The sequence below is a fragment of the Leucoraja erinacea genome, chromosome 10 (genome assembly GCF_028641065.1).
Source record: "Leucoraja erinacea ecotype New England chromosome 10, Leri_hhj_1, whole genome shotgun sequence".
Lineage (NCBI taxonomy): Eukaryota > Metazoa > Chordata > Chondrichthyes > Rajiformes > Rajidae > Leucoraja > Leucoraja erinaceus.
The window spans coordinates 7,949,861-7,970,240 of record NC_073386.1 but is presented as its reverse complement, the minus strand read 5'-3'; the positions used below and the strand labels follow the sequence as shown (position 1 = coordinate 7,970,240).

General features: G+C 38.4%; 1 protein-coding gene across 2 annotated transcripts in view; it reads right to left on the bottom strand.

Annotated features, from left to right (window-relative positions):
- The window catches only part of hfm1 (helicase for meiosis 1), a 92,305-nt gene that overhangs the window by 55,151 nt on the left and 16,774 nt on the right, over positions 1 to 20,380 (bottom strand). For both annotated transcript variants that reach the window (XM_055641384.1, XM_055641386.1), the window contains exons 4-8: positions 13,019 to 13,349; positions 7,876 to 8,111; positions 7,714 to 7,761; positions 6,729 to 6,799; positions 336 to 468 (exon numbers count right to left, since the gene is read on the bottom strand). In XM_055641384.1, the coding sequence (XP_055497359.1) occupies positions 336 to 468; positions 6,729 to 6,799; positions 7,714 to 7,761; positions 7,876 to 8,111; positions 13,019 to 13,349 (819 nt within the window). The remainder of the gene's footprint in view (positions 1 to 335; positions 469 to 6,728; positions 6,800 to 7,713; positions 7,762 to 7,875; positions 8,112 to 13,018; positions 13,350 to 20,380) is intronic.

Below are 20,380 nucleotides of genomic sequence, written 5' to 3'. Positions count from 1 at the left end.
TGGATAAAGCACAATGATATATTGTATATGACAGTATTCACTTTGTAATAGAGATCAGAATTATTCTCTAAAAATGCAAATCATTCCTTATTGGGAATGTTAAAATGGTTTGGCTGTATTTCTGCAATTGTGTGTCTTACAATCCCTTCTATGTACAAATTCCATTGTGAATAAATCATTTTGGTCAAAATATGCCAGCTGAACGTACTAAATGAAACATCAATAGACGGAAAAACATCATTGCTTTTTGTATTTATTTCCAAAAGTTACAATAGAAATAAAGTGTTTTGTATCAGTATGAAATGAATCAAATTACACTTTTGTATTAAACTTACTGTATACAATTTTTATATTGGACCACGGTTTTGTAACTTCCATCAATATTCTGACGATGGCTAGTTCAAATATCACAGTTTTTCCAGAACCAGTTGGGGAGCATATCACAAAATTCTTTTCACTGTAAAGAAGCTGAAGCGAATCAAAACATTTTAGACCTAGTTAATTAAACTTCTGAAGCCAAGAATCTATAACTTGAACTGCAGATGCTGATTAATACATAAAAGGACACAAAAAGCTGGAGTAACTCAACGGGTCAGTCAGCGGTACATGGGTAGGTGACGTTTTGGGTCTGACCTGTAACTTATTTTTGCATGTCCAGAATTGAGCAGTTTATTCATATTATCAGCGGTCTGGACAAATAATTTGCAAGGCATGAGTTTTGATAATTGGGAATGGGTAACAACTGTAAGTCTGTCCATGACATTAGTAAAATTCGCTCCCACTAATCATGATGCACAAATATTATCTTCTAAAGTATCACGCCACAGTTGGATCACACGTTTTTACCTATTCTATTTTCCAAATAGTATGCGTGCAGAAATCAACAAAAAAAGAACATGCATTATTTCTGAGGAATCGCAAGGGAATAATGATAAGTACATAGCATAAATCCTTATTAGTGATTAGAAACATCAGTCTAATAAGAATATCTTAAGAAAAAACAAGACACTGCAAATGCTGGAAACTGGAACAAAAATCAAACTACGAGAAAAATTCAACGTGTCGAGCACCATCTATGAGGAAAAAGGAATTGTTGACGTTTCTGATCAACGCTATGTTTGTTGAACAGTTTAACAAATTATGAAATAAAGAAAAACACTATAAATATTGCAAGGAGGAGGGGAAAGAAAAAATATAGCATATAAACAGGATGATTAAAAAAAATAAAATTAAAGAGCTAGTAAATTTTCATTAAAAAAATCACAGGTTATCCCATTCAAAGTTCTCAATCACAGTGGTTCATGTTAACTCTGCTTGAGGTGGCTCTGCGTGTCAGGTCACCTTATTATGTCACCATGCAGCACAGATTAAGGCAATTATCTTGTGCTGTTTGAAAGTATATTATTAATTCTGTTCTTCTGCCCTGAAAATTTGCCCTCAAGTATTTTTTTTCCTTTTTCTTTCCTTTCCTTCTTCATTTCTCAACAGACTCATTTATTGTGAGATGGCAAAAAAGCAAAAAAAAAGCAGACCATGATGACTGGAGATTTTGGCTGGCTTATAATATTATTCCTCTCCAATTCCCCATGCAATTAAAACAATGGATTATTCATTTACAATGCCTCTTTTGTTTTCCCTGCTCAAGCTAGAAGTCTCCAGCTGCGATAATTAACCCAATAGCATCTGCTCATTCTTTTGTAAACTTTAAATACAGGCGCTCTGTTACATAACATGAAGTTCACGATCACCTTCTGGATGATCCCGATGCTATGGCTCTAGCCAACCAAAATCATAACACTTGCAGATAATCATTGTACATAAGATTACCACAAAATCCAAAATAAATACAAATAGCCAATTATCAGTCTAAAGAAAGGTCTCGGCTCAAAAAATCGTCTGCCCGTTTCTCGCAATTGCTGCTTCATCAGCTGAGTTCCTCCAGCAGATTGTTTTTAACTCATGGCCATTTATCATTCTGTTATCCAACTCTCAATCATCAGCAAAACGCTGGAAACAATCATTAATTGTGTATTTAACAATATTTATTCCTATAACCTGCATACTAAAAGCCTGTCTTGATTAGTCAGCTTCATATCTCACTGCAGTGATCTTTTCCAGAGAAAAGGAACAAAATTCCAGTGGTAAAGTCAAGCTGATTGCCTTAATGTTATGGCAGCATTTGACTGTGTATGGCAACAAGATGATCTGATAAAAGTGAACGCAATGGGTTTGTCGGAAACTGTTATACAACTCGTGTAATGCACAGCACAAGGGAGATGCTGGTGTTTGTCAATTGTCTCAGCCCTTGGATATGGCTGAAGGGAATCGTCTGTCCTCAACCTTTGTTAGCTCTAAACAAAGCTCCTTATATATATCTAATAAAACAATTATGTCTGCATGTATCAAAATCTGAACAATATCTTACCTTCAGCTAATGTGTCAAGTAATGTTTATCCCATCAACTACTGGGCAAGGTAGAATCTAACTATTTTAACTTGACATTCAATCACATTATAATCACAAAAACACCCTCCAGCATGTTGGAGTGTTGTAATTAACTAGAAACTCAACTGAACCAGCTACATAAATACTACAGCAACAACACAAAGAAAAAGACTATGTTTTTTTATGAATCATATCTTAGGTTTAGGTTTAGATTTATTAGTCACATGTTCCAAGGAACAGTGAAAAGCTTTGTTTAGCATATTATCCCATCAGATCAGGTAGTTTATATTAAACACAATCGTCAAACTCAAGTATAATAGGTAGAACAAAGGGGAAGATACAGAGTGCAGAATATAATTCTGAGCATTATAGCATGTCAGTTCCATTGACGAAGTCCAATATACCCAATGGGGTAGAGCGGAATTGGACAGTATCCTGGTTTGTTGAAGGACCATTCAGAAGCATGATAACAGGTGTTCTTGAATCTGGTGCTGTGCGCTTTGAAGCTTCGGTGTCTCTTTTACCCTAACAGGAGCAAGTACAAATGACGGGGGTGGGACAAGTTTTTGATTACGTTTACTTTTTTTTCCAAGGCAGCGTGAAATGTAGATGGAGTCAATAATAGGGAGTCTTGATGGACTGGACTACGTCTAAAACACTCTGCAATTTCTTGCGGTCTTGGGCAGGGCTGTTCCAAAACCGAGCTGTGCTGCAACTCAACCGTATGCATTCTACGATGCATCAGAAGAAGTTTGTAAGCGCCATTGGAGACATGCCAAATGTCCTCAGTCCCCTCAATAAATAGAGGCATTGACATGTCTTCTTGGCTGTTGCAGCAAAGTGATTGGGCCATGACAGATCATTGGGTCACTTCCAGACACTACAGTACCAACCATCATTTAAAGAACATGTCAATTTCCATTTATTTCATCTGCCAATTTAATTAGTCCTCTTTCCACCACTAGTGCACTGTGGCTGCAATGTACCACATTCACAGAATTGCATTGCTGCAACTCACCAATGCATCCACATCATCTCAAAAACTTCTGGACTCCTCCACTAGGGGCTGAGAAGTTGTTGGATTAGAATGGTGGCACCTTAAAGGGCCTGTCCAACTTGGTGATTTTTTTCGGCGACTGCCGGCGTCACATCAGTGTCGCCAAAAGATTTTGAACTTTTCAAAATCCAGCGGCGCCAAAAAAGTACTAAACCTGGAGATTAAGAATATTTCAGAATTTAATGGAAAACCAATTAAAACGTTTTTTACTGTGAAAAAGTAAAGATTAGGAAAATTTAATGTGGGTCCCTTACAGTCTAAGGGAGGAGAAATTATATTGGGAATAAGGAAATGGTAGAGAAATGAACATTTTTTTGGCTTGTCTTCATAGAAAGCACAGAAAAGTGTGGAAAATAGTGAACAAAGACAAGTATAGAGAGAATGGGGAGCCTAAGGAAATTATTATTAATACTATATAGTGAAACTGTATGCATTATCAAGGTCCTCAAGATAATGGGTTTTTATTCCAGGAGGTCACAAGGAGACATTAATTTTCCAAGCTGAATGCAATGGATCTTCATGAAATCCCTCTGACAGCTGTAGTACTGAAGAGGGAACAATCGATTCTAGAAAAGGATTGGACATCCTGTGCTGGAATCTGTTGCACAAATTGTAGCAATGGAGATTAGGTGGAGTTTGAGAAAATCTATTTGAACTGTGTGTGGGCATAAATGTTGAGAGGTTCCATGATACTAATATTGGATAAATGAATGAGCTGGAAGGCATTAAATCTCTAGGACCGGGTGAACTGCATTCTTGACTTCCAGAGATGGCTATGAAGATAATTGGTGCACTCCAAAATTTCATAAATTCCAGAATAGTCCAATTGATTGGAAAGTAGCGGATGTCACTACACTATTTAAGAAAGGAGTTAGGGAGAAAATGAACCATTTGCCCAGTTAGTCTAATGTTGGTTGTCAAGAAAATGCTGGAACCCATTACTAAATAAATGGGAGGTAGACACAAAATGCTAGAGTAACTTAGGCAGCATCTCTGGAGAGAAGGAAAGGGTGGCGCTTTGGGTCGAGACCCTTCTTCATACTGATGTCAGAGATAGAATGTAGTCAGAGACAATGAGACTGGTGGGAGAACTGGGAAGGGGGAGGGGATGGAGAGAGAGGGAAGGCAAGGGCTATTTGAAGATAGAAAACTCAATGTTCATACCACTGGGGTGTAAGCCATCCAAGCAAAATATGAGGTGCTGTTCCTCCAATTTGTGTTGGGCCTCACTCTGACAATGGAGGAGGCCCCAGACAGAAAGGTCAGATTGTGAGGGGGAGTTAAAGTGCTGAGCAACCGGGAGATCAGGTAGATTAAGGTGGACTGAGTGGGAGTGGGATCCCATTGGAAGTGGCAAAACTGTTGGAGGATTGTATGCTGTTGGAGGATTATATACAGCATATAATCCTCCAACATTTTCACCACCTCCAACGGGATCGCACTACTGGCCGCATCTTCCCATCTCCACCCTTTTCTGCTTTCCGCAGAGACCATTCCCTCCGCAACTCCCTGGTCAACTCGTCCCTTCCCACCCAAACCAAAATGTAAAATTAACCACTTCAGCCAAATAAATAGAAAGGAAGAGTCATTTTTAATTGATGAGAGGTTGAACTGTGCTCAGATGGACCTTTACGTTTTGAACACAAATCACTGAACATTAACCTGCTGATAGTGCAAGCAATTAGGAAGGCAAGCAGTATATTGACCTTAATTGCAGGGATGTCTTGCTCCACTTACATAGAATCCTGGAGAGACTGTGTCTGGAATATTGTGTACTGCTCTGATCTTCCCATCTATGTAAAAATATACCAACAATATAGGGAGTACAACAAGGCTCATAGATTCCTGAGAGGGCAGGAGAAATTAAACAGAATGGGCCTATATGCAAGATCCAAAGGATGAGGGTTGATGTCATTGAAACACAGAAATATCTTAATTTACTGAACATGGGTATTGTGGGCTTGATGTTTCCACTGGCTGTGGTGTCTAGAACCACAGTCTCAAAATAAGATGTCAACCATTGAGGGAAAGAGATGAAAAGAAAATTCTTCAAGCAAAGGGTAATGCTACTATCATGCATTATCAATGAAGATAAAGGAGCCAGTACCTTCAGCAGCCATACATGCCCAGGCCATAACACCCCCACCACAGTTTTTCACAGATGAGGTGGTATGCTTTGGATCTTGGGCAGTTCCTTCTCTCCATACTTTACTCTTGCCATCACTCTGATATAAGTTAATCGTCTCACTTGTCTACAAGACCTTTTTTCCAGAACTGTGGTTGCTCTTTTAAGTACTTCTTGGCAAACTGTAACCTGGCCATCCTATTTTTGCAGATAACCAGTGGTTTGCATCTTGGCATTGTAGCCTCTGTATTTCTGTTCATGAAGTCTTCTGCGGGCAGTGGTCATTGCCAAATCCATACCTGAAGAGTGTTTCTGATCTGTCGGACAGATGTTTGGGGATTTTTCTTTATTATAGAAAGAATTATTCTGTCATCAGCTGAGGTGGTCTTCCTTGGCCTGCCCGTCCCTTTGTAATTAGTAAGCTTACCAGTGCTCTCTTTCTTCTTAATGATGTTCCAAACAATTGATTTTGAAGAGCCTGAGGTTTGGCTAATGGCTCTAACAGTTTTATTCTTGTTTCTCAGTCTCATAACGGCTTCTTTGACTTTCATTGTCACAACTTTGGTCCTCATGTTGCTAAACAGCAATAAAAGTTTCCAAAAGTGATGGAAAGGCTGGAGGAAAGACTAGAGAGCTCTCTTATACCCGCATTAAGGTGGGCATTTAAACACACCCGAGCAATTACAAACACCTGTGAAGCCATGTGTCCCAAACATTATGGTGCCTGAAATGGGGGTGACTATGTAAAAACACAGCTGTAATTTCTATATGGTGAAACCCACAATGTATAAAAAACGCTTTTAATAAAATGGTGACAATGTGCAATTTAACTACATGTGATTTGTTCTAGTATAAATCTCAAATTGTGGAGTACAGAGGCAAATCAATAAATGATGGGTCTGTCCAAAATATTATGGAGGGCATTGTATGTGTTTTGCAAAAATACTGGCAAGATATATTTTGAAAATAATCATTATGTGAAGCCCTACTCAACTAATAGTGCTAACTTTTCCTTTGCATTTCTTCCAAATATACACCTAAATTTTCTAAGCAGCCTTAATTTTATAAATAACATTATAAAGCTATTAATCATGAACATACATCATCTAATACTTTGGATTGTATGTAGTTGAAATAAGGAAATTCCTTGAAAATGCTTCTGAATTGTACCGCTTTGTACAATCTTGTTAAGGATTAAGTTCATGCCATTTCAATTACAATAGTTATTAATTAAAACATTGTTACATGTATAGTAATTAAATAGAAAAGTTAATAATGTACAGTCTGTTCTTTTTTCAACAAACTTTGTTTTCAACAATAAGCAGACATTTAAAAAATAATATTATAACATGTGCAGCTCTTGCCATCTAGTGGCAATATTTCCATCAAGAAACATGATAGCACACATAGCCTATTACTGTTGTGGGTCCTGTTGCCGATTTTCAAGACTTTTCTACATCATTGTGAAATATTTTAAAATAATTTCTCAAATGATTCGTTTCACCTTAATACAATATACAGCTTCACATGGAAATTATGCCTGCATTACAGCAAAAGATATGTTAAATCCAAAGAAAAAAGTACAGGGTATAAGCATAGTGCTATATCTATTCAGAACCAAATTAATCTTTTAACAATTAATCCCCTGTCTTTGATCATTAACAATAGAAAGCCATGTCATTAAGCTATTAAGCATTTCATTAAATGTCATTAAACTTGAAAGAGTGCAAAGAAAATTTACAAGGATGTTGCATGAGGGAAATATGGTGAATGTACAGAGTCTTTTACCAAGGTAGAGAAATCAAGAACCCGAAGGACATAGGCTTAAAGTGAGAGAGGCAAATTTAATAAGAACCTGAGGGGCAACTTTTTCACTGGGTGAGCTGCTAGAGGAGGTATTTGAGGTAGATACAATAACACATTTAAAAGACATCTGGACAGGTACACGGATAGGAAAGATTTAGAGGGATATTGGCCAAACACAGGCAAAGGGGATTAGCTTAGATGGGGTAACTTTGTTGGCATGGCTGAGGGGCCTGTTCCCACACTGTGTGATCCTACGACTCTAATAACATTGAAAAGATACGAATTTCAGTAACTGCCCTCAAAGTTCCCGAACTCCTGCCATGTGCATCTGCAAGGAGAAATTTTAAAATATTTGAAGAATCAATGAAAATGGGATAGTATTCCAGTCATCATTTATTTTTGAAACATGTATTTGCATTTTTGTTCACTTTATATATTTTACCTTTTACATTAAATGACAGTGGCATCATTGGGGGTACATGTGCTTTTAACACATACTGAGTAGCATTCTGCTGTATTGGTCTGATGTAGTCTGTTATATCAAACTCATTGTGATTTTCTGTAAAAGTTCCAAGTTCATGTCTTTCATCACGTAAAAGGGACTTTTCAAGAAATGCTGGACAGTTTCCAATTGTTGGATTATTTGCTGCGTTGTTTGGCGATGGCATTTTAAATAATCTGCAGGAAGAATAGCATATATTGAGAAATGTTTCATATTCATGACTTTATGTAATATTATTTTGATTCAACTACCAAGTAATGAAATCATTTTTCAAGCTTTTTAAAATACAAAATATTTTACAAAATATTTTAGACTTTAGATTTGTAATTAAGAAGGAAAATTGTGAAACCTCAGTATTAATCATATTAGAATCTACAACCTTGATATTTTCTCAGCGGTAGGAATAGCTTGATTTGGGAGGGCATCCGTGCGTTGGAGGCTTGTGTTGGGTTTGGAAAAGTGAATGTGATTTGTGGACTGAAAATCTGGAAGTGAGGATTTATTTCCAGCATATCCTGCAGAAACCTGAGAACCATTGAGAAAAATGTTTCTGACCAGTCAGGCAGATTAATGTGCTGTCCAGCAATGAATGGGAATGCTGCACAGAATGAACACCAGGTGAGTCTGACATTGTGGGATATTGGGAATTGAGAAGCAATCGTGAGTGGATAGGTAATATATATATATAAATAATATTAATATATGTTATTATAAATATATAATAAAACTAGACTAAGTGGGACACGTTGGGTCCCAGCATCACATGGGAGGGCTGATCCCTCAACGCAATATTCCACCTCTCCACCAATCCAATATTGGTGGCCAGTGGGGGGGGGGGGAGAGAAGGGGGGGGGCTTTCTGGAGCACTAGTATGGGTGTTGTGGGCTGCAGGGACTGGTTTCCAGAGGGCTAGTATGGACATTGTGAGCCGAATGGATTCTTGGGCTGGCAGCTGTCACTCAAGCCTGGTGGGCTCGCAGTTCCATTTCAAGCAGGTGCAAGTCCACCAAATTCAAGTGCAGTGTCATACCACTTCATGCAGAGTGCAAGGCCACCAAATTCAAGTGCAGTTTCATACCATTTCAAGCAGGGTGCAAGGCCACTAAAGACAGCGAGTCGTGACCTCGCCCTCCCCCATCTTGCAGAGACTGAGCCACGCCCACTTCTGGGTTTTATAGTCCCTCCCCACTCCCAGCAGAAGGGGCATGGCCTTCATGCCGTGACTGACAGGAGAGAATCTCAACATTTTTTTAAACACTAATAACTATTATCTTTCATCGATGAGAAAAATCCTCGGCAGCTGATGAGCAGAGAGGGACTCTGAGTTAGATGGCCAAAAATCACAGCCGTACCTGGTAGCGTATTTTCTAAAATCAATATAAAGCGCAAACAGGAAGTGGTCAAGATTAAACTTTTAATTATATATAGAAGGCAAGGCAGCTTTAATTAGGAAAGGCAGCTTTAATTAGGCAAGGCAGCTTTAATTAGGCAAGGCGCCTTTAGCACTTTCAAACCAAAGGCAACAAAGGTTTAGCACTTTCAAACCGAAGGCAACACAGCTTTAGCACTTTCAAACCAAAGGCAACCCAGCTTTAGCACTTTCAAACCGAAGGCAACGCAACTTTAGCACTTTCAATCCAAGGGAATGCAGCTTTAGCACTTTCAAACCAAAGGCTACACAGCTTTAGCACTTTCAAACCAAAGGCAACACAGTTTTAGCACTTTCAAACCAAAGGCTACAAAGCATTAGCACTTTCAAACCAAAGGCAACACAGCTTTAACACAGTTTAGTAGACATGTGTTCAGTGTTATTCACAGCTCAGACTGAGAATTGCGACCTCTCGTTCCCCCATCTTGCAGAGAACCGAGGCACCTCCACACTTCCGGGTTTTATAGTCCCTCTGGAAGGGGCGTGACCTTCAGGAGAGAGAATCTCAACATTTTTTAAACTAATAACTCTTTTATTTTTAATCAATGGGAAACATCCTCTTGTCCTGCGCAGCGGAGGGGGGCTCTGAGTAAGATGGCCAAACATCACAGCCGTAAGTGGAGGCGCTTTTTCTAAAATCAATATACAGAACAACAGGAAGTGGTCAAGATGAGACTTTTAGTAATATAGAGACTTTTAGTAATATAGATATTTTAAAAATATTTCACATGCCAAATGAATGGGCTTTGTGGTGCTCTAAGTAAGGAAAGTTGAGGATAGTCTGGTTAATTGCAAGGATGGGACATCGTAGGATACTCATATGTCACCTAATGCAAGAGACAATCCACTGGGTCCTTTAGGAAATATTTCTGCTTGATTCAATCAGTAAGCAGTCCAATAAACATTAAGTATGTCATAGAACCGTACCACAGACCCTGTGGCACAACTCGTCCATGACGACCAAGATGCCCAATCTATATTAGTTCCTCCTGCCTGCATTTGGCCCATATTCCTCTAAACATTTCTTTTCCACGGACCTGTCCAATTGTCTTTTAAATTATGTTGTAGCATTTTCCTCAACTATCTCCTCTGGCAGCTCGTTCCATATACCCACCACCTTCTGAGTGAAAAAATTGACCCTCTGGGCCTATTAAATCTTGTCCCTCTCATGTTAAGCACATGTCCTCTTGTTTTTGATCCCTCTACACTAGGTAAAATACACCGTTCCATCACACTGTCTATTCCCCTCATGATTTTATAGACCTCTATAAGATCACGTCTCAGCCCCATGTGCTCCAAGAAATAATGTCCCAGCCTGCCCAACCACTCCCTGTAGCTCAGCGCCTCAAGTCCTGGCAACATCCTCATAAATCTTCTCTGCACTCTTTTCAGCTTAATAACAACCCTTCTACAGCAGGGTGACCAAAACTGAACATAGTACTCCAAGTGTGGTCTCATCAACATCTTGTACAACACAACATAACATCTCTCCATTTATTCTCAATACCCTGACTAATGAAGGCCAATGTACCAAAAGCCTTCTTTCCCACCCTATCTACCTGTGACACTACTTTCAGGAAACAATGTACCTGCACTCCTCGATCCCTCTGCTCTACAACATTCCCCAGGGCCCTAGCATTCACTATGAATGTCACTTATCTGCATTAAACTCCATCAGCCATTCTTCAGCCCACTTCCCCAGCTGATCAAAAGCCTTTTTTTTAAAATATCCATCCTCACTATCTACTACATCACCAGCTTTAGTATTAACTGTAAACTTATTAATCATGCTTTGTAAATTCTCATCCAAATTGGTGATATAAACCACAGATAACAATGGGCCCAGTACCGATCCCTGAGGCACAGCATTCTTCACAGGCCTCCAACCCGAAAAACATCCTTCTACCACTACCCTCTGCTTCCTTCTATGAAGCCATTTCTGTATCCAGTTTGCTAGCTATCCCTGAATACCATGTGATCAAACTTTCCAGAGCAGCCTTCCATTTATGAGAGAGCAGCCTACCATTTGTGATAGAGCAGCTTACCATTTCTGATGATAACTGGAACAGGTCATAAATATGTAATTTGGTTTCCATTATAAAATCATACATTCATCCACTTTTATCTCAATTTTATCTTATTTGATTAATATTTAACATTAAAACCAGCAATGTAAACTTATCAATCTATAATTATACCCTTCTGCCACTAGCAGTATTATGACACCTCCACCCTCAAGGCAGCTGCAAATCTGTGGTTCTGAGGTGCCGTTAGCCTGAAGAAAAAAATACCATCACTCTGATTCCAATAGAGATTTCAATGCAAAGGAAGATAAATGATTGCTTTGGAACCGATTACCTTATTATCATGAAGGCACGTGTCACACATATTCTTACTCTTAAATCTACCTAATTTGAGCTGATTGTTAACTTCAGGAAATGAATGTCAAGGGACGATAAACCCCCTATCTTCGTCAGTGGGACAGCAATGGAAAGAGTCCACAGCTTTATGTTCCTGGGTGGATACGGTGGCGCAGAGTAGAGTAGCTGGCTTACATGGTCAGAAACCCAGATACAATCCTGAGTACTGGTGCTGTCTGGATGGATTTTGTACATTCTCCCTGTGACTGTGTAGATTTTTTCTATGAGTTCTGGTTTCCTCCCACATTCCAAAGATGTGCACGTTAATTGGTTTCTGTAAATTGTCCCTAGTGTGTAGGATAGAACCAGTGTACCAGTGATCGTTGGTCAGTGCAGACTCGGTGGGCCAGAGGGCCTGTTTCTACACTGTATCTCTAAACTAAACAATCTCTGATGTTCTGTCCTAGGAAATTGATGCAATTACAAAACTCACCAATGTCTCTACTTACTCAGAGGTTGAGGAGATTCAGCATCTCATCTTGCTGCTACCATTGGAAAGAAGCTACTGGAGCCTGAGAACTGTTACCTTCAGATTCAAGATAAGCTTCTTCCCATCAAATATAAAGCTCTTGTATCACCCTACATCAACACCAAACTACTATAGACTTTGTGCTACTAAGGTTGCACTATGTACTTTGGCTTGCACTCCCATGGTGTGGAACGCCAAGATTAATTGAATATTTACTTGTTGCACTGTCGTGATTAATATGCTCGCAAAGCTGCGGCAAATAAGAAACAAATTGTTCTGATCTCTTTTCATATGACAATTAAACACTTGACACTTCACGAGAAAATTAATCACAAATATCCATCTGGTTTCACTGTATGTTGCTCAAAGTGTAATAATCCACTTGCTGGGAACTAATAGTATTGGACATAACTCATTTTACCACTATTCTATCCTTATCCCTACCCCTTTGTTATTTTCATTGAAATCAATGGAACGTGAAAACAGGTAGTCTGTAAAATAGGCTGATGCTCCAAACCTATCAATTTAAGAAAAAGTTAGAATGAGGCATCTATTTCCTTTAGCATATTCTCCAGATGACTGACTGAAATACTTATTTGGAAATTCCCTCGAAATAAGCTTCCTTGATACTGCATATTGACACATACTTCCTAAAGCAAAACCTCTTTTCTTTGGAAATGTAATTCCAGAGGGGAACAGTTATTGTCAAGTCTTGTTTCAAAAAAACACTGGGTGTCCTGCATAATATAAAATGAAGTAGATTACCTTTTTCTGAACAAAGAGTTATCACTTTCATCTTTCTTCTCAGGGTTATGATGTGAAGTACTAAGACAATTCAAATGATCAAATGTCTCTTCATTCTGATGTCTGCTGTGACCTTTACTGTTGTCATTTAACAGGACTGTTGAAGGAATAGAATTGTCACTTCTGAATCTAAACTGAGATTGATCTTTAAGGGAGTTATTTAACCCTATTTCAAATGTTTTACGTTTGATTGGGGTATGCATATATTGGGAATCAAAAACCGGCTGTGACTGGGAATCATTTTCAGTCTTCTTCTTTATAGGTGGTACAAATTTCTTTGAATGTTTTATGCCTGGAAAGATAAAGCAAAATGTAAGATATAATCTGAAAGAGCAAGCATTAAATCATGATCAACAAGATTTAATTGTTTAAATATTAGACATTTTTCTCAGTCAAATTGTAGATAACTGTTGTTAAAGTGGGGGGGGATGGGGGGAGGAATCGTCTCCGTTATTGCCGATTGTCCGCAATAACCAAGTAAGAGTTTTTCCCACATTGACATCACTGTGCCGGGTCAGAATCCTGGAGCCCCATCATTGAGAGCCCAGTGGGACCTCTTTCATCACATGGAGCGCAGAGGCCCAAGAAGGCCAGCCAGCACCATTTTGTCCAGCGCAGCTGGAGAATGGCAATAACCACTGCCCCACCTGCTAATTCCCACAGAGATTGAGAGCAAAATGGAAGGTCAGGGGTGGGTGGCGTGGCGGGGTGGAAAAACCCCGTCCCACTGTAAATGAGACTCTCTCAACCAACAGCCCACCCAGAGGTCAGGGTGAAAGACATCAACCTTAAACATTAACTCTGTTTCTCCCTCCAAAGACGCTGAGTGTAAAGTTCTTTTTAACAATTTAAAAATATATTTTGTTTTTGTAAGCTAAAAATACTAAAGACTGTTTGTTGCACTGTTTAATAGAGTGTCGTTGCTCAAGCGTTGATGAAAGCAATTGCTTGTCAATTTGAATGGTCTCCTACAGTGTAACTGGCAGCCTGCGTTCTTAAGGAGACAGTGGTGTCTGATTACCATGGAGACTATGACCAAAATCCGTTATAAAGAGGTCGGTAATAACAGGTGGAGACTAGAATAAACAATTTTTTTAAAACATATAGTGTTGGCACGAATGCAGCGAGTTTGCTTGTCATCAGTAGTAAGTAAAGACTAAGCAATAACCGACATTAGCTAATGACACATTTTTTCCATATTATTAGATTTCAGATCAAGTTTCCAGGTTGGCAGAAATCTGGGTTTTAGAGGAAAGCACAACTCATTAATTTTTTTAAATATCTGAAGTTAAAAGTTATGGGAAAAGATAGAACAAGATAATGTGACTTACGTTTTCAGGAAGATGGTGCTGGACACGTGGGCCTAATAATAAATGTTGTGTTTTTTCTTGTGAACTATGCAATTTGTTTTATGCAACTAAATGCAATAATTCCAAAAGGAATTCTAGTACACTGGATTCATTTAAAATCTGCACTTATTCTGATTATTTGATTTTTTGTACTTCAAGTTACTTCACACTGGATTCATTCTAGTTTCCCTTCTATCTAGGTATGTTACAAAACCTACCTGAATCGTGGCTGAGCATCTGCCCTACCCCGTGTGTGTGATTTTGGCGCTGTTTAGAGGGGGCGGGTTTAAAACGCGATTTTTACTAGGCTGTTCCAATCGAAAATGTTCAGCCTAGTAAATCATTAACGGAAAATCGCTGAAAGACCCCGTCGCAAAAGGTATTATTAGTTTTTATGGCCTTGTATAATATTTATAGTAGTTTAAAAATCACTCTCTCACTCCGCAACCTCTCGCAGCCCCAGGGTTTTATAAAGCAAACAATTAAAGGTATGTACCTTATTTTTACATTAAATGGGGCTTATATATAACCCTGTGTATAAAGTTTTCTATAGCGAGTAGTTCATTTTGGGCTCTTTATATCCCGCAGTATTTTTCTGGGCACTTGAGGGCACAAATCCAGCGCAATGTGAACGTTCTAAACCAGCGCGTTCACAGGAACCCACTAGAAAGCCGATTTAAATTGACTTTAATTTACAGCAAATGAACACTAAATTCCTTCCATTTGGCCTATAAATTGATGTAAATGAGATTTAAAAATCATGTTTTATTGTGAATTATTTGTGAATATTATTTGGACACTTGGGCTATTTAAAAATGTTAATCATTTATTAAGAAATGGATAGATGTTTAGATCTAGTAATTGAAGTTTGAAATTAGCTACAATTGGGTAACTAACTAATTATATGCTTTAATTTCAGGTAATCCAAGTAAGATTATTTTATATTTGTTTCAGAATGCTTCAATCTATGATAACTGAAAATTTCATTCAGTTCTCTTAATTTTTAAGAAGGTTATGGGCTTTTGACTGTCCACGATCACAGCTTTTTTGTTATGTCCATAGAAAATCAATAGGGAACAAGATGCTAATTTCCGAGTATGAAAATGGCCATAACATTTTTATTACTTGAGATATGAAAGTGAATTAGGTGTCAAATTAAACTTATTGTTATGCTTTATCTGATGGGATAAATTGCAGACTTGATTTTTTAAATCTCAAAATTTTGTAACATTGCTATTCTATCTACTTATCATCAAGCATTTGGCAAGTTCTTCTTTACTATCAGTAGATGTATTTCATATTTAGACATCATACCCTTGAATCCAGTTAACATACAGTAAAACACCCAAAATTGAATTGTAGCGTGGCATAGTCCCAAAGCATAGTGGCATTTTAATAAAAGAAGAATTTGGGCAAAAAAGTTAAACTATAATCAGTTTGCACTGCTGCATTTCCTCAACATCATCATCACACGGATAATACAATACAAGGTCCTGCTGGTATGAGGGCAGGATACAAATCTGACCATTTAGACTAGCATGCCCGATTCAGTGGGCTGGATTTCCTGGCCAGGAGAAACTCCAATATTTTTCCGTCTGCAGTGGTGACCAGCATAAACCTCTCAAGTCTCATACAATTATTCAAATAGATCCTTTATTGATATTGTGGTTTCTTTATTGTTTTCTCACTGAAAGCAATAATTACGCTTGTTAATTAATGCTGCCACATGTCTACAGCTTGACCCATGGAAAAAAGCTCTTAAAAGACGACTGTCATTATCATTTCCATTATATATAATATTTCTGTTTGCTTCTTGATGCTATATTTTCAAACTAAAATAAAAAACACAAACAAAATGGAAGCTCCTTTGGGAGTTCAAAGGGAACCACTAAATTTGGAAGAAGAGCAAGGATTGAAGATGCACAATCATGAACCCACTTGTCTATTATTTTGGATGCCCATTCTTCAACCAGCACACAATCAAGATGTGGCGCTGCATGTCAAATCAGTCAGTCAACTACCCCCAGAAACCTCAAATAGATGACAAGGACTTTCTTTCGGAATAAACAACGTATTTATTATTTTTGCTGTGGAAAATAGACAACAATTCAAAAAGCCATTTCCCCCAAATCCCAAACTCCTGGATAGCACAAGCGATGTGGACTATGTCATAGTGCTTAATTTACTGAGTTGTAATTAGAGCTCTGGACTAAAAATCCATATATATAAATTACAAATTCTACCAAACCAACTGTGAGATTTATATTAAATTAATAAAATCATCTGCATTATGCTTAAACAAATAGGTGATCAATTCTATTGACTCTTCTGCAGTATCATTCCATTAAACAATGTAACATGCAGTCTTTAGTATTTTTAGCTTGCAGTAACATAAACAAACTTATTATTGGTAAAAATACCTTCACTGAAAATTCTGCAGAGAAAAATAACTTTATTGTTATGAATCTGATACTCTCCAGCCCCTAACCATGTTTTCCTCACTGACAGTTGTATCATGTGATTTTCTATAGCACGAGATTTCTTAGGAACACAACTATCAGGTTATAGCAGAACTACCTGTACTTAAAAATGTTGTCCCAACCGTTGAACCTGTAATAGACAATTAAAATGGAGCTTAACTAGCAATAGCGGTATGCAATAGACAGGGCAAAGCAATCCCAAAACAAATAAATCAGAACAAACCTCCGTAGTTGACAACATACACTGACAGACAACGGATCAGTTTATGGGAGATTAGGATCCTAAAATTGACCAATCCTCAAAGATGGCGGAGCCCAGCATGTTAATGCTCAAAATTGAAGTGAAGCATTTATAACCATGCAATTACAGCACGAAACAGGCCATCTCGACCCTTCTAGTCCGTGCCGAACACATAATCTCCCCTAGTCCCATATACCTGCGCTCAGACCATTCCATTCCCTTCCCATCCATATAACTATCCAATTATTTTTTAAATGATAAAAACGAACCTGCCTCCACCACCTTCAACAAGCTCATTCCACACAGCTACCACTCTCTGAGTAAAGAAGTTCCCCCTCATGATACCCCTAAACTTCAGTCCCTTAATTCTCATGTCATGTCCCCTTGTTTGAATCTTCCCTACTCTCAGTGGGAAAAGCTTTTCCATGTCAACTCTGTCTATCCCTCTCATCATTTTAAAAACCTATATCAAGTCCACCTTAACCTTCTGCGCTCCAAAGAATAAAGCCCTAACTTGTTCAACCTTTCTCTGTAACTTAGTTGCTGAAACCCAGGCATTTGCAGTTACCCGGAAGTGTTGAGTGAATTATTCATCTTGACACCTTCCTAAAGTGCATTCTTTCACAATCTGAAAGCAAGTTTGATTTCAGGAAATGACAGAAAGTACTGGTTATGGGGCCTGACAACATCTCTGTCATGTTACTGAAGGCTTCTGTTATAGCAACAGCATCACCTTTGGCCAAGCTGTTTCAGTACAGTTAGAACACTGACATCTAGGGTTTAGGTTTATGTTTAGGTTTATTTTTGTCATGTGTACTGAGGTATGGTGGAAAGCTTTGTTTTGCATGCTATCCAAACAGAATGAATCTACCATACATAAATATAATCGTCAAACTCAATAACCATATAACAATTACAGCACGGAAACAGGCCATCTCGACCCTTCTAGTCCGTGCCGAACAAGTATTCTCCCCTAGTCCCATACACCTGCGTTCAGACCATAACTCTCCATACCATAGATAAAGCTAAGGGGAAGATACAGAGTGCAGAATAGTTTTCAGCATTATAGTACATCAGTTCCATAGACAAAGGTCAACCTCTACAATATGGAGAATTGACAAGGCATGACCTGTCTACAAAAAGCAAGACATCTCCAACTGAGTTAACTATGGCCCTCTCAACCCACTTTTAATCAATGGGCCGAACAGTTTATATTTAATTGTAACAGAAGTTGTTGACATTGCCTTGAAGTGGGACTTACTCACCAATAACTTAGTCAATTTATTTTTATTTTTATTTAATTCTTTATTTCGAACAGAATAAAAGAATAAAAAGCAAGTGTGAAACAGCATACAAAAAACAAAAAACAAAACAAGAATATTTATAAAGTGTCATAAACAATATTTATAAATAAATGAAATCGTAGGTGTCCGAAAAGCAGGAAGAAGCCAAAGCTTATTAATTCACACCCTTTATTCAACTGCTTATAATTATCTTATACAAATTTAGCAGCTATATGTACACGATATATACACCAGCAGCTATATGTACACTAAATTATTTACATTTATACACTAATCAAATATTTACAAAGCCATACAAAAAAGAGAAAAAAAGAAAAATGATAAGTGATAATTCCTTTTGATTTGGGGGGCATGGACTAAATCATTTTGGCATAGAAAGCTATTGAACCCATTGTACCGTGCTGCCAGAGGAGGTAGCTGAGGCAGGTACAGACATAATTTGAAACACATTTGGACAGGTGCATGGATAAGAGAGATTTAGAGGGACATGGGCCAAACATAGGCAGGTGGGACTCGTGTAGTTGAGGCATCTTGGTCAGCATGGGCAAATTGGACCAAAGCGCTTGTTTCCATGCTGTATGATTCTATGACTGCAATGGTATAACTCTTCAACTCTTGACAGCCCTTCACATTCTCAAGGCAAATTGAGTTTATTGTCATATGCACGAGTATGGTAACGTACAGGTACAATGAACACCGTGCAAAAAATAATGATGAGTGCAAAAACATAATTAGTTAAAAAAAAGTAAGAATTGACCATAGTTTCTGTTACCAAGGTTAGGATAAGGGTTGTGCAGATTGGTTCAAGAATCTGTTAATTGTAGGAATGTAGTTGTTCCTGAACCTGCTGGTGTGGGATTTTGGCTACTGTGCCTCCACATGATGGAAGCAGTAAGAAGAGGTCATGACCTGGATGGCGAGTATCGTTGATGATAGATGCGTCCCTCTTGATGCAGCACCACCAGTAGATGCTTTCAATAGAGGAGAGGACTGTGCCCTTCAGAGCCAAACCAAGTATCTTTAAACTTCTTTGAAAGTAGAGGTACTGGCATGCCTTCTTCATAATCACATCTCTGTGCCAACATTCGGGACAGTCACACTGCAACTTTGAATAGGAAATCGGAGTGGGAGGTTTTTTTTCATGAATAGGCCATCCAAGATGTGAACACCTTGGAATTTGAAGCTGCTAACGCTCACAATCACTGACCCACCAATAAAAATTGCCATGTGGTCTCCTGACTTCCCCTTTCTAAAGTCACATATTCGTCTTTCTCGTCTCGTCGATGTTGACCGAGAGGTTGTTGTTGTGGCACCATTTGAGATTCTGAGAAGGATTTACAAAGTAGATGCTAAGAGGTCCGTGCTGGTGGAATCTAAAACTAGGAGTCATAGTTTCAGAATAAAGGGTTGTACATTTAAGATGGTGAAGAGCTGGTTTATTTTCTATCAGATGGCCATGATTCTGGAATTCTCCACCTTCAAGAGATGTGGAGATTGAATCACTGCATAGGATGCGATCATTTTTAGACCCGTCAGGGGTTATGAGGAATAATTAAAAAGTGAAGCCTAGTCCAAGATCAGATCAGCCTTGTTCTTACTTTGTAATGGAGCAGGCTTCAGCAACCATATTGCCTATTCATGCTCCTATTTCATGTTCTTGTGCTCTTTCGACATTCCTCAGACAATGAAACATTCCATACCTCTGTAGTTAAACCAAAGCAACATTGATAAGTAACATTCATGCCACACTATCTTCCACCAAATAGAGTGTAACATCTAAACTTGACCACTGACATTAGCATTGAAGAGTCTCCTACTATCCTGAGGTTATTCACGAACAACCAGAAAAAACACATCAACCAAATACATGCAGTTGATGATGCAAGAACAAATCAGAAATTAGCATCTCGTGACAACTGCCTCCCTACAAACTTTGCTCCATTTGGAAG